The 15,223-nt window shown below is 47.4% G+C and overlaps 1 protein-coding gene across 3 annotated transcripts in view; it reads left to right on the forward strand.

Annotated features, from left to right (window-relative positions):
* KIF13B (kinesin family member 13B) overlaps nt 1-15,223 on the forward strand; it is a 161,899-nt gene that overhangs the window by 88,878 nt on the left and 57,798 nt on the right. For all 3 annotated transcript variants that reach the window (XM_044290881.1, XM_044290883.1, XM_044290882.1), the window contains 6 exons: nt 908-1,081; nt 1,747-1,904; nt 2,327-2,459; nt 6,223-6,369; nt 8,579-8,608; nt 11,867-11,966. In XM_044290881.1, coding sequence (XP_044146816.1) covers nt 908-1,081; nt 1,747-1,904; nt 2,327-2,459; nt 6,223-6,369; nt 8,579-8,608; nt 11,867-11,966 — 742 coding nt within the window. The remainder of the gene's footprint in view (nt 1-907; nt 1,082-1,746; nt 1,905-2,326; nt 2,460-6,222; nt 6,370-8,578; nt 8,609-11,866; nt 11,967-15,223) is intronic.

A 15,223-nucleotide genomic window follows, 5' to 3' on the forward strand; every position in this document is an offset into this window, starting at 1 on the left:
CTTCAGTGTATAATGCTCCCCACATTTGGAGTTCTCTAAAGCGTTATTCCATGGCCCGCATACTATAAACCGAGGCTCCGTTTTGATGTCTCCTTTGCAAGTTGGCCATACAAAGAAACAAAGCTAAGAGTTGATACTTGAAGTGTTTCTTTACTGTAACCTAGATTGTGCCATGATTCTTCATATAGCAGAAGTGACTCTTAACTTGATTGGGAGACCCAAGCTTGCTGCCATAGGACCTGGAGGTTACCTACAAAGCTATGGTCTACCTAATTTTATGTTGGGGTATAGACTGTGGTAGGACGACTGCTATTTATGTCATTAATATGAGACTGGTCTGTTCTATTAGTCTTAAGCAACAAAGTCTCACATAATATGTTTTGAGACCTTGCTCAGTATTGTTAATTTGACTTCAACAAGTTCCAGCCAAGTGGACCCCAGTGTAATAGTGAAAGCAGTAGTAGCAGACAGATGTTGGAGGAGTGGAGGTAGATGGTGGAGGAGTGGAGGTAGATGGTGGAGGAGTGGAGGTAGATGGTGGAGGAGTGGAGGTAGATGGTGGAGGTAGATGGTGGCGGAGTGGAGGTAGATGGTGGCGGAGTGGAGGTAGATGGTGGCGGAGTGGAGGTAGATGGTGGCGGAGTGGAGGTAGATGGTGGCGGAGTGGAGGTAGATGGTGGCGGAGTGGAGGTAGATGGTGGCGGAGTGGAGGTAGATGGTGGCGGAGTGGAGGTAGATGGTGGCGGAGTGGAGGTAGATGGTGGCGGAGTGGAGGTAGATGGTGGCGGAGTGGAGGTAGATGGTGGCGGAGTGGAGGTAGATGGTGGCGGAGTGGACGTACACCTTGGAGCAATAGTAAACATAGTAGAATTACTTAGTGTTATATTTCCCTCTGATTTTTTTTCAGGTTAAAGTCCTACAGGCCACTGGTTTGCCACAACATCTTACCAACTTTGTCTTCTGCCATTATACTTTCTATGATGAACCGGAGCCGATCATTGTGGCCCCTGAAGTTGACCCTAGTACATCGTCTCCTATCAGTAAGGAGCCCCAGTGCATGGTCGTCTTTGATCACAGTAAAGTGAGTATATTAGCGTCTCTTCTTCTTTGTAGGACACATGTTATTTATATACAACAATATGAAGCTCTATTTATGGAGCTTGTACAGTTGAGCTCCAGTCAGTAAAGCGATTTATCAAAGGGAATGCAAACAGAGGTTCATTTTAGGTTGAGTTTGATATTTTATCCTAAAAAATATTTCTCCCATGATGTCTTTTTCAGGCATCATGTAAGGAGTTATCGCAAGATCATCTCTATCTAAAGCTGTAGTATAATTCCAAATGGAGAGCATCAGATGCCAGTTGAAAGCACAGGAGAGGCGGGAGACTGTTCCCTGTGCAGCCGCATGCATGTCACAGGCAGTTTGCCCACTTCCGCCTCGTGCAGGGAAGGACAAAAATAATTGGTTGCTAATCGCCTTCCAACATCTACAGAACCCAGAGGATAATTGGAGAACAAGGACAAGGCAGATTAAAAGCTGTCGTCACTGAAAGGTCCACGCGTATTGTGACACGTACAAGGGACAGCAGACAGATGTGACTACTTGGTAGAATGTACAGGGCCAACGGTTTACGCCAGAGTTTGCCTATAATTAGTCTAAGTTGTCCTGAAAGTGTTTTTGTCAATTTGCCATCAGACCAGTTTACTATCTGCTCGCATTCACGTCATGTCCGTCTTGTCCATTAGGAGTTTTCCGTTAACATCACAGAAGATTTCCTGGATTATTTAGTCGAGGGTGCTTTGGCCATTGAAGTTTATGGACACAAAGCGAGTGACCCACGTAAGAATCCTGCCCTGTGGGATCTGGGAATTATCCAGGCGAAAACGCGTAGCTTGCGAGACAGGTGAGTTGGGATATTTACCGCCTCTTACAACCTGTGCCTTCTGGTGGGCATTACAGGCACTCCCCCAGAAATTGGGGGTTGACAGGGGAGCTGCATACAGTCTATGGTGTTGCCGTCTTCTAAATTTCCATCCTCTTACAAAGAGATGACTTTGCTGACCTCGCCCTTGTATGTTAATGTGGTGATTCTGTGTTTACTCTGTCCCAGTCTGCACAGCAAAGCTGACAAATAAGCTACAGCAAATGTCAGCCTACCATAGGTTGGGTTATAGGAGAAGACCATGTGATAGCATTCGGTGTATGGTCATATACATGTTATCTGTGCACTGCATAAGGGGCATTGTTGTGCTGAATAAATAATGGATGGGTTTAACCATTTACACGTGGGGATCATTCACTAAGGGTATCCATGTTTCCTCTCAGGTGGAGTGAGGTCACCCGGAAGGTTGAATTGTGGGTCCAGATCTTAGAACTGAATGAAAATGGAGAGTTCTGTCCTGTTGAAGTCAGTGCAGCCAAAGATGTTCAAACAGGAGGCATCTACCAGCTGAGACAGGTACGAAACCCCAGGATCTTGCTGCCCCCCATTCGAGGTCTGTCACTGCACAAGCTCCAGTCACAGATAAATACACAGATGGGGACACAAAAGAGACTCCATCACAAACGTTTTGTGCAATTCCAGCCTAATACTAGTCTAAGGGCTGTATTACACTGGGCAAGGGTCGCCAGATCATCGCTAACAAGCATTTGTAGGAACGCAGTTTAGCGATGATCTGCCTGCGTTAAGGTGCCGCCTAGTATCTAATCACATAAATCATCATTTGTGGACAGCAGATCGCGCCATCTAACCATGCTCTGCTGCCAGCAAATAATGATTTTGTATTGGGACGAGCGATGGCTCCGTCCTCCCCATACTGTGGAGGAGATTGCTGCATGGAATAGCAGGCGCTTGTTGGGAAGGCACGCTTACTTCCTCACATCCGTCTGCTGAATCAGGCAGTGTAATACTGCCACAAGAAACATTCTGCCTTGTGGCTACTGTTCTTAACAGAAGCCACAGCGCTGTGACTGGTCTGTCATACCCCGGACACCCAAGGCACCTGATGATCGCCGCTGACATGTAACTGGGTCCTTCTGGTTCTGCCAAAGTACCCTTCTTTTTCACAGGGAAAATGACGCTGCTTGTTCTATTCTTCAGACAGATGCACTTATTTTATCTGCACTGTTACACTGTAACAAATCTCTCAGGACAGGAGAGAAATACGTGCTGACGCTGTATTTAGTTTCCATAGGTGTGTCTTTACTTGATGCAGATGTTGTCAGCCTCTGGATTAAAAGGGGTTGTGCAAGTATGCACTTGCCTGCTTACTTACCTGCTTTCTGATGCTGGCTCCCGACCTGTGATGCTCTGCTGTGCTCCCTCGTTGAAAACATCTGGTTTGACATCACCGCAGCCAGTTACTGGACGCTGTGCAGACCGGATCCCCTTAAGTCATATGACTATATATCAAGTTGTAAGGGGAGCTGGTCACCTCCTCCGCTAGTGATTGGATTTGGCGATGTCAAACCAGATCTTTACAGCGAAGAGAGTAGAAGGGGCAGGACCCAGCGCCAGGAAGCAGGTAAGTAAGTTCTTGCACAACCCTTTTAATGGGTTTGTCCAGTTTCCCTGCTGGTTACCCCCCACTGATCAGCTGTTTGAAAAAAACACAGCGCTCGTGCGATCACTGCTCTCTCTTCATTCTTTACCTGCTCCCTGTCGAGATCGCAGAGGCGAACAGGTGTAATTACAGCTTAGCCATCCTATTCACCTTAAGATACACCGTGTCCCATTGAAGTGAATTACACCGCTCGCTGCTGCCGACGGCGAGCAGGTAAACGGTGAAGAGAACGCAGAGTTCACACAAGCACTGCGTTCTCTTCATACAGCTGATCGGCGGGGGTGCCAGGAGTCGGATCCCTGCGCTGATCTAATGTTGATGACCTATCCTGAGGATATAGGAAACCAAACAAGCCGTTTAAGCAAGAATGTTCCCATTCACTGACAGCAAGAACAGATCTTGGAAAATTTGAGGATTCGAAGCACAAAGTCTATTAGACAGTTGCAGAACTTTATTTACTTATACCTGGAAAACCTGAAGCAGATTTCCCGGGGGTATCAGGTTCCAGCCTGCGGCCCCTGGCAATCAGCCGGCCGCTGGAGATTCTGCTTCAGTTTTAGAATTTTCCACCTTTACAATTGCATTTTATATATCAGATTCTGGATTAAAGGACTTTTTTACTACAATTTTTAAAATGGTGACCAGGAAATGTATGATATGTAGTTGTGAGAAATCTCACCTCCTCCTCGGTATTTCCTTGTCTGTCCCGGAATATTTACCTCCTGTGTGGTGAGAATAATGGCGGGTGGGCAGTGTAGTCATCCATCCTCCTCCGAGCTGGCAGAGTAGTTGATACCCAGCGATTACCCCCCTCCACCACGTCTGTGGCCCGGTACCTGGGTAATAAATTGCTGCGTGGCAGCAGTAATTGGGGTAAACGAGGGGAGCGTTTACCTGTGTTTGTTGCTGGAGCGGAGCATTAGAAATGTTCAGCGAGCGGCTCTCCCGGGGCCGCCAGGAAATGTCTGAGCCGAGGCTAATTGCTCCCCAGCTCGGTAATAACCAATTTCCCTTACCTTGTTGCTGCAATTACTGTCTGTGCTATTTTGTTAATTTTTCCCTAAAGTTTAGAGCTAATTAGCCGGTAATTCACATTAGCCGCCTCTCTGCGGGAAGGAGCTCGGCACATTGCTGTACGATGGCTATTCAGTATCGGCGCCATAATACAGGAAATTACTATTAAGTAACCCTTGAGCCCCCCCAAGTCATCTAGCACCCTGACCACCCTTCAGTCATAGGCAGCCATACACATTAGATGGTGACCTATCTCTCCCGACTACTCCATGTCTCCTCCATAGTAATCTGCTGCCAGAATCCAAAAGGATCTTCCCTGTTCCCAACATCTACCATTTGGGTAAAGTCTGGAGCCCCCATACTTGTTAGGTGGTCGGCAGGTGTACAGCCAGCTATACATGGTGTATAGGGAGCCCCCATACTTGTTAGGTGGTCGGCAGGTGTACAGCCAGCTATACATGGTGTATAGGGAGCCCCCATACTTGTTAGGTGGTCGGCAGGTGTACCGCCAGCTATACATGGTGTATAGGGAGCCTCCATACTTGTTAGGTGGTCGGCAGGTGTACCGCCAGCTATACATGGTGTATAGGGAGCCCCCATATATGTTAGGTGGTCGGCAGGTGTACAGCCAGCTATACATGGTGTATAGGGAGCCCCCATACTTGTTAGGTGGTCGGCAGGTGTACAGCCAGCTATACATGGTGTATAGGGAGCCCCCATACTTGTTAGGTGGTCGGCAGGTGTACCGCCAGCTATACATGGTGTATAGGGAGCCCCCATACATGTTAGGTGGACGGCAGGTGTACAGCCAGCTATACATGGTGTATAGAGAGTCCCCATTCATGTTAGGTGGTCGGCAGGTGTACAGCCAGCTATACATGGTGTATAGGGAGCCCCCATACATGTTAGGTGATTGGCAGGTGTACCGCCAGCTATACATGGTGTATAGGGAGCCCCCATACATGTTAGGTGGTCGGCAGGTGTACAGCCAGCTATACATGGTGTATAGGGAGCCCCCATACTTGTTAGGTGGTCGGCAGGTGTACCGCCAGCTATACATGGTGTATAGGGAGCCCCCATACTTGTTAGGTGGTCGGCAGGTGTACCGCCAGCTATACATGGTGTATAGGGAGCCCCCATACTTGTTAGGTGGTCGGCAGGTGTACCGCCATCTATACATGGTGTATAGGGATCCCCTATACATGTTAGGTGGTCGGCAGGTGTACAGCCAGCTACACATGGTGTATAGAGAGCCCCCATAGCAACTATCCAAACAGCGCACCCTTCTGGATCCAGGGCACACCAGCACATTCCTGCCTCATCGTGTCCTGAAGGATCCAGCGTATGATGAATCCCACTTTCTGCTGCTGGCGCACATCTCTCCCCGACACTTATTTGCCTTCCTACTCTTTTATGGTATGAAATGTTGGGCACTTGTTTCTTACGTCGTCCTCTTGTTTTCCTTGCCACCCTCCATCCATGACAGTTTCTCATGCCAATGTTATTAGGCACGCACCTTGCGGGTGTTTTTTACTCTGCACTTTAGGCTGTATGGGGCTCTCTTCCAGTTTGTACTTGTATCTTACACGGCTGAAGCTCTTAAGCTGCATGTGACATGTAATATCCGTGTTCTTCCCTGCACAGGGTCAGTCTCGGCGTCTGCAGGTGGAGGTGCGATCCGTGCAAGACTCGGGAACACTGCCTCTTATAGAAGACTCCATACTGTCCGTGTCTGTGGGTTGTGTGAAAATAGCGCATACCAAGACTGGCAGGAGTCAAGATGGGCATCAGGTGAGTGTCAAACATCTATCTATCTCATATCTATATACACAGCTGAGTCCCATTATCCTGACCACTTCCTAGTTTCGAAGTAGGAAGTCCCGTGTGCTGAGCTGGCTCGGTGGGTATGTAAGGTGTGCTGAGCTGGCTCGGTGGGTATGTAAGGTGTGCTGAGCTGGCTCGGTGGGTATGTAAGGTGTGCTGAACTGGCTCGGTGGGTATGTAAGGTGTGCTGAGCTGGCTCGGTGGGTATGTAAGGTGTGCTGAGCTGGCTCGGTGGGTATGTAAGGTGTGCTGAGCTGGCTCGCTGGGTATGTAAGGTGTGCTGAGCTGGCTCGCTGGGTATGTAAGGTGTGCTGAGCTGGCTCGCTGGGTATGTAAGGTGTGCTGAGCTGGCTCGCTGGGTATGTAAGGTGTGCTGAGCTGGCTCGCTGGGTATGTAAGGTGTGCTGAGCTGGCTCGCTGGGTATGTAAGGTGTGCTGAGCTGGCTCGCTGGGTATGTAAGGTGTGCTGAGCTGGCTCGCTGGGTATATAAGGTGTGTGATAGGTGGTCTGCACACACATCCCTCACTGCTGTTATAGGTAATGGCTATATATCACAGTTACAAAAAGGATGATTATCGGGTGGCGGTATTTCTGACACTGCTCAGTGTGAACTGTCCTCTGCTGCTGTGATGATAGTGTACGGTGAGTGGACAAATGGCAGCATTGTGAATAAGAGACGTGGAAACTGCGGAGCACCATGTGCCACTGATGAGAGAGGTGAATGTCGGCTGTGAAGGTGTGCGAGGGCAGACTCGCACCCTACAGAGGAGCAGATCACCGCCAAAATGACCCAGGGGCTACCAGACGTGTGTCTAACACAACAGGTCCTGCATATGGGACGGTCACTGCTCCTCTGATTATGAAGTTCCATCGGCAGAAAAGGCTTCAGTTTTCGCGGCAGTATCAGAATTGGACGTCTGCTGGTAAAGGGTTGTCTTCTCCGATGAGTCACGTTTTCTGCTTCATGGAACGGATGGACGTTGTGGTGTCAGGAGAGAAACATCAGAGAGGGAACGCCCTGCAGCCATTACTGGAAGAACACAAGTTGGTGGAGCTGGAGCATAACCAAGACTTCCAATTACTACCCTGCAGGGGCGGACTGAGAACTTAAAAAGGCCCTGGAAAAACCTAAAAGTGTTTCCATGTTGTAGGCGAGTCCATATTGACAGAAGGCAAGGCAAAGACAACAGAAGTAGGCAGGATTAGCAGAATACCGCCCCAGCAGAGCCAAATACCACAGTGCAGCACAAAACACTGCCGCCCCCGCTGCAGCAATTACCCCCCGGAGGACGGCAGTAGAGTTGAATTCATTGCTCCTCGCATTGGTTAACGCTGAGAGCATCATATCATTGTGCACCAAGAAGGCAGCTGTGAGGAGGGCAATCGGGGAATTTCCCTGTAGGATTTATGGCCAGTTTGCTCCTGCTACCCTGGCCCCTGAATCCCCAGACTTGAACCCAATTGAGCATCTTTGGGACCACCTCAATGGTCATGGTCGCTTTTGTGGATCCCCCCAGACCCGCTCCAGCAGCTGAGTGATGCACTGCAGTCAGCATAGCTCCACATACCTGTGAGAACCTACCTGGACCTTACTGAGCCCCCGCAGCCCGTGTAGCTGCTATCCGTTCTGCACATGGCGATGACTCTGGATATTGGCTGCTGGTCAGAATAATGGGACTCTACTGTCTATCTATCTACAGTATTATCTATCGATCTATCTCATATCTATATATCGCATATCTATATATCTCATATCTATCTATCTATCATGTGTCGGTCAGCTGCACCCATTTATTTCAGTCGGACTCCTTTTTGTCCTTCTGACTCTCCCCTGCCGCCCAATCCTTTTGTTTTCCGAGTGTCTGTCAGCAGCTTTCTCCCCTGTCCTGATTCTGGACACATGCATGATCGGCCATGCCAAGTGCGCATGTATATGGCCTTAGGTTCTGTTTACTCCACTTTCCCAAGGTATACAGTCACATATGTCACCTATACAAAATATATACTGTGCGATCCACAGTATATAATTTTTTTTCTTCTGGATCCCATACAGCAGGAGGTATACCGACGGTGGGTGACTGGGGCCTGTGGAAGCTTTCCTGGCCAGTACAGTGTGAATACGCCTTTAGATGTGTGAATAGTCTTATATTTTTCTCGTTACTTCTTGTTTTGCAGGATGGCGGAGAGGACATTGACAGCTACCAGGTACAGTACTTATAGTGACTCCATGAACACGTCAGTTCACCAAAAACATTTCAACATTTTGAGATACATTAGGCTAGTGTCAGTACCGAAGCGAGTAGCCAAAGTGACCGGTGACCGGGTCCAGCAGTCCCTGCCGATCAGCTGTTTGAGGAGGTTGTGATGTTTTGGTAAGTGCCGTGGCCTCCTCGTGGCCGTGTTGGGTATTGCAGCTCAGCCCCATTCACTTGAATGGGACTGAGCTTTGCCTACGCCATGCGACTGATGAACTTGACGTCAAATGACCTAGGAAGAGGCCACAGCGATCTGCCGCAGTCTCTTCAAACATCTGATCAGCAGGAGTTGCACCCTTACCCATCTGATCCTGAGGATAGGCCATCAATATCAAAATCTCGGACAACCCCTTTAAGGAGTTTAAAAGGGTTATCCAAAGTATAAAACATGCCCCCTCATATAGATCATACTTGCTTTGCTCTCTGACATCCTTGTCGCTCCTGATCCCCCTAACGTCACCTGCTCGACAGGGACGAGCCTCCCTAGCGTCACCCGCGATGCTATGGAGGCTTTTCCCCATCACCGCCTGCTATTGGCTGCTTCCCCCATTGCTGGATTTTTTCATCCATGCGACCAGGGGATGCAGCGGCGGCCGTAGGGGGATCGGGAGCGATGTGGGTGTCGGGGAACTGGGCAAGTATAATCCATGCCGGGGCATGTTTTTAGACTTTGGATAACCCCCTTTAAAGAGGTTGTCACTTCAGCAAGTGACATTTATCATGTAGAGGAAGCTAATACAAGGCTCTTACTAATGTATTGGGATTGTCCATATCTTCTCCTTTGCTGGTTGGATTCTTTTTTCCATCACAGTATACATTGATCGTTTCCATGGTTACGACCACCCTGCAATCCAGCAGCAGTGGTCAGGCTTGCACACTATAGGAAAAAAGCACCAGCCTACAGTATGTGCTCTCCCACGGTCCCGGCCACCAGAGAGGCACGGCCTCCGCTGCTGGATTGCAGGGTGGTCTGTAACCATGGAAACGAGCAGTGTGTAATGTGATAGGAAAATGAATCCAGCCAGCAAAGGAGGCAATATGGAGAATCACAATACATTAGTAAGTGCCTTGTATTCACTTTATCTACATAATAAATGTCACTTACTGAAGTGAGACAACCCCTTTAAACGTTATTGCTTCAAATCTGTACAGCTTTATGATTAATGATGGCTATGCCGCTTTAAATTAGCGCATTCTCTGTACAGCGCTGTGGGATATGTTGGCACTATATAGAAGTAAAGCATCACGTCGGTTTGAGTGACTTTGCAGTAACCTTGTCAGGCTTGGTCCGGTGCCACGGAGCTCCTCTGGCCCAGCAGCATCACCCCCTCCCGGTTTATGAGCGGCTCGTTTCAGGACACTCGTAATCTGGGGCATTTTATGGCCCCTCTCATTTACTCCAGTCCTCGCCGTCGCTCCCCTCTTCTGCCTTCAAGGCCTCCGCTTTACCGATCCTTAATGCATCCTAATGTTTTATCTACCTTGTCAGTCTGTGATCTCGGATTTATTTGCTGCCAGTTGTCCTACCCAACCCTCTCCCCCCCCTCCCCACCACCCAATTACCGTTAACTGGAAATGTTCCTCCAAGGGTCCCGTAAAAGATCTGTCCGTAAGACGATTTTAGGCTTGATCATTGACTGCTTCAGCCATAGCGCCAGAAGTTCTCATTCAGTTCCACATACTTCACTGCTTTTCTGTCTGGGTGCAGTTTTTGTTCTAAACTTTCAGTTTTGGGAATATAACGTCCAAACTGCAGTGAAGACTGACACACAAGCAGAATATTGAGAGATCAGGGGTCTGCATTACAAGGGCTGTGAAAACTAGGGGGACAAACCCAATGGCGCCACAGTTTCTGCCATTTGTGCTTGCCCCCCCCAGCCTGTCATGCTTGTTAGGCTGCATGCACACAACCATATTTTTTGCGGATCCATTGTAACAATGCTTAAAACGGACGAGAATAGGACATGTTCTATTTTTTTGTCGGGGCTACGGAATGGACATACGGATGTGGATAGCACACGATGTGCTGTCTGCATCCTATCTGCAAAAAAAAAAAAAAAACGGAACGACATGGCTACCAAATATGTTCGTGTTCATGAGGCCTTACAGGGCTGAAATAATTTAGAAAGTGCAGAATAGAATATGTTGTAGAGGGCTCATTTGCTGTATTTTTATTTTAAGGGGCATGTTCCTTTTAATAAAATAAAAAAATAAAAAATTCACATACCATGTTATTAGAGGAAAGGGGTCTCCTACTGCGGACCCTCTTCTGTGTAGCCTAGGCGCCGACTTCCGAGGTGTCAGACCTCCACCACTGCCCTATTCTGAACACAACCCCTTTAAAGGGATATTCTGGTTGGTTAACGTTCTCCCCAAGGTACAGGGTAGAGCATAACTACTAAATCGGTGGGGGTCCCAGCACGAGAACGAGGGCCCCGTGCCCCTTGCAGTTCCCCCGAAAAGAGCAGAGTGGCCGGTCGCACATGCGTGTGCACGCTCCATTCATTTCTATGGGAGTTCCGAAGATAGCCCCAATTCTTGTGTCTAGACTGTGAAATGTTAGGGCTGAGCAAGTTTTCATCCTGTGTGTGTGTCAACCCGAATGCTTCCTTTCACTAAAAGCAAGCAGAGTTCTTGGCATTGTGAAATAAAAGTATATTGGAAAGCTGCAGAACTTTACATGATATGCTGACTTACATAAAACTGTGGACATCCCTTTTACTAATAAATAATCTCCTTTCCTTCCCCCATATTCTTAAAGGTAATGCAAATGATTATCTTTAAAGGGGTATTCCGGTTTCACGAAATTGGTGACCTACCCTCTGGATGTTCGGCTCTCGGCACCCCCCGCTGATCAGCTGTTTGAAGGGGCTAGCTTGCGAGCTGCGTTCTCTTCATTCTTTATCTGCCCACAGTAGTGGGGCTACAGAGTCATTCCAGGTGTCCAGTGCCTGGGAGAGGAGGCTGTAATTACCCTGCCCCACCACTAGGACGTAGTTGGCGAGCTGGTAAGGCCTGATATGTAGCTCTTGCATTGGCGCTGCAGCCCCTTCAAAAAGACTATCGACAGGGTCGCCAAAAGTCAGACCTCCTCCAATCTAAAATTGATCACCCATCCTGAGAATAGGTCATCAACGTATATCGTGATGCCGGAATCCCCCCTTAATGCTGTGTATGTGTGTCTGACGTGGGGTTTACCTTTTTCCAGGACCGGGATTTGGACAGACTGAAGAGGAAATGGTTGAACGCTCTGACCAAGCGCCAGGAGTACTTAGACCAGCAGCTGCAGAAGCTCGTCAGCAGACAAGGTGCAGAGGTGGCGCTCGCCCCCCCCCCCCCCATTTTACATACGCGACCATGATCAGCAGCCTATTGATGTACAGAACCTCAGCAGATCTCTTAAAAGGGGTCGTCTCATCTTGGACATCGTCTGGTAGGGAACTCAGCGACCAAATGGATGGAGGTCACGTCGCATATGCATGGCCACCTCCCATTTATTTCTATGGGGGTGCCGGAAATATTTCCGTAAACCCCATAGAAGTGAATAGAGCGGTGGCCGCGCACGCACAGTGCACTTCCCATTTTCGGAAATGAGTGGAGGGCAGCCGTGCATGTCTCTTTGCTGGCTCTGTTCTACGGATAGGTGCGGGGCTTAGAGGTGGGATCCACACCTATCAGACATTGGGGACATACCCTAGCGATATGCCCCCAATGTCTAAGATGAGACAACCCCTTTAAGGGTCTGTTCACACTATTAGTCACTTCAGTATTTCCATTCTTTTCATTAGTTTTAGTGGATGGAACACATCAGTCTGTGGCTAGGGGGTGTAAAATGCCAGACTACCAGATTCTCGATTAAACCCCCTGATTGGACTCTACTCTGATCCCCTTATCTACCACAGTCAGTAGCACCTGCAGCATTGAAAGGCCCTATTACACTGGCAGATAATCGCTAAGATCATTGCTAACAAGTGTACGTATGAACGCCTGTAAGCTACAGTCATGTGAAAAAATTAGGACACCCTTTGAAAGCATGTGGTTTTTTGTAACATTTTTAATAAAAGGTTATTTCATCTCCGTTTCAACAATACAGAGAGATTAAAGTAATCCGACTAAACAAAGAAAACTGAAGAAAAGTCTTTTCAAGATCTTCTGTAAATGTCATTCTACAAAAATGCCTATTCTAACTGAGGAAAAAGATAGGACACCCTTGCCCCTAATAGCGAGTGTTACCTCCTTTGGCTGAAATAACTGCAGTGAGACGGTTCTTGTAGCCATCTACCAGTCTTCGACATCGGTCTGAGGAAATTTTACCCCACTCCTCAATGCAGAACTTTTTCAGCTGTGAGATGTTTGAGGGGTTTCTTGCACGTACAGCCCTTTTCAAGTCACCCCACAGCATCTCAATGGGATTCAAATCTGGACTTTGACTTGGCCATTCCAGGACTCTCCATTTCTTCTTTTTCAGCCAATCTTTGGTTGATTCACTAGTATGTTTTGGGTCATTGTCATGTTGCATGGTCCAGTTCCGCTTCAGCTTTAATTTTCTAACTGATGGTCTCACATGTTCTTCAAGCACCTTCTGATACACAGTAGAATTCATCGTGGATTCTATGATGGTGAGCTGACCAGGTCCTGCTGCAGCAAAGCAGCCCCAAACCATGACACTTCCACCTCCATGCTTCACAGTTGGTATGAGGTTCTTTTCTTGGAATGCTGTGTTTGGTTTACGCCAAACATGTCCTCTGCTGTTGTGTCCAAATAATTCAATTTTGGACTCATCTGTCCAAAGAACATTATTCCAGAAGTCCTGGTCTTTGTCAACTTTATCTCTGGCAAATGTCAGTCTGGCCTCGATGTTTCTCTTGGAAAGCAAAGGTTTCCTCCTTGCACACCTCCCATGCAAGTTAAACTTGTACAGTCTCTTTCTGATTATAGAGGCATGTACTTCTACATCAACAGTAGCCAGAGCCTGCTGTAGTTCTCGAGATGACACTTTAGGGTTTTTGGAGACCTCTTTTAGCATCTTGCGGTCTGCTCTTGGGGTGAACTTGCTGGGGCGACCAGTCCTGGGCATGTTGGCAGTTGTTTTGAAAGCCCTCCACTTGTAGACTATCTTCCGGACAGTGGAATGGCTGATTTCAAAATCTTTTGAGATCTTTTTAAATCCCTTCCCAGACTCATAGGCTGCTACAATCTTTTTTCTGAAGTCCTCTGACAGCTCTTTTGCTCTCACCATGGTGCTCACTCTCACTTCAACAGTCAGGAGCACACCAAACTAAATGTCTGAGGTTTAAATAGGGCAAGCCTCATTCAACATGCAGAGTAACGATCTACTAATTATGTGCACCTGGTGTGATATACCTGTGTGAGATCTGAGCCAATTTAAGAGGGAATACATGTGAGGGTGTCCTATCTTTTTCCTCAGTTAGAATAGGCATTTTTGTAGAATGACATTTACAGAAGATCTTGAAAAGACTTTTCTTCAGTTTTCTTTGTTTAGTTGGATTACTTTAATCTCTCTGTATTGTTGAAACGGAGATGAAATAACCTTTTATTAAAAATGTTACAAAAAACCACATGCTTTCAAAGGGTGTCCTAATTTTTTCACATGACTGTATGATCTGGAAATGTAATACTGCAGCCAATTACCCGATAAAGAGGAAATCCTTGTTTGTCAGCGGCAGGTTGTGCCGTGTAATGATTCTGTATGGGGACGAACGATGGCGTCCCCATACTGAGAAGATGGCTGCATGTAAAAGCAGCGGTCTCCTCCGCTAGCATGCAGGGGATTGCCGTAAAGGAACGCTTCCTTCCCTGCTTTATCTTAATCTTTATTAAAAATTCTCAGCCGTTTTTTCGTTTCTGGACATCTGCAGACTGTTGCATTCTGCATTACAGAGAATTCGTCAGGAAGCTGCACTGACGGCTTGTTCTGTAATCCTCGTCTCTGAACTCAGAACAGCTCATAAACACTCATTATAACTAAATTCTTATCAAATTTATAAGAATTTAGCTCCAGTGGGAGTTGTTGGGTGTTCAGGGATAAGGACTACAGATCAAGTCGTCAGAGCGGCTCCCTGACGAATTCGCTGTAACGCAGAATGCTACAGTTGGAAAAAGACACAGGTCCATCAAGTTCAACCCAAAGATGTGTGGGGATGTGAATTAAGGGGAGTGTCCCGACGCTGAAAGCTGTAGAGAAAAAAAAGAATTCTGAAACCTTTTAATAAAGATTAATTGAAAAAAAGATTTTTAGCCCAATAAAAAGTAGTAGTAAATAAAGTAAAATGATAAAAAAAGGATTACATTTTTTGCCCCACTCTGGGGCTTAAAGCTGCGATCAGTTGATCATTTAAAGGGTTTCTGTCACCAGAATTAACCCTATTAGCGATGTGCTAATGTCAGCAGACCCCAACTCTCCTAATCTTATGCTTATGGCTGCCCCCGTTGCTGCACAATTTTAACTTTGATATGCTAATTAGCCTCTAGGAGCAGGGGGGGGGCGCATGACTTGAGGTGGGAGGCTCCGTTCTCCCACCTCAAGTCACGCCTTGATTGACAG

This window comes from Bufo gargarizans, chromosome 4 (genome assembly GCF_014858855.1).
Source record: "Bufo gargarizans isolate SCDJY-AF-19 chromosome 4, ASM1485885v1, whole genome shotgun sequence".
Taxonomy (NCBI): domain Eukaryota; kingdom Metazoa; phylum Chordata; class Amphibia; order Anura; family Bufonidae; genus Bufo; species Bufo gargarizans.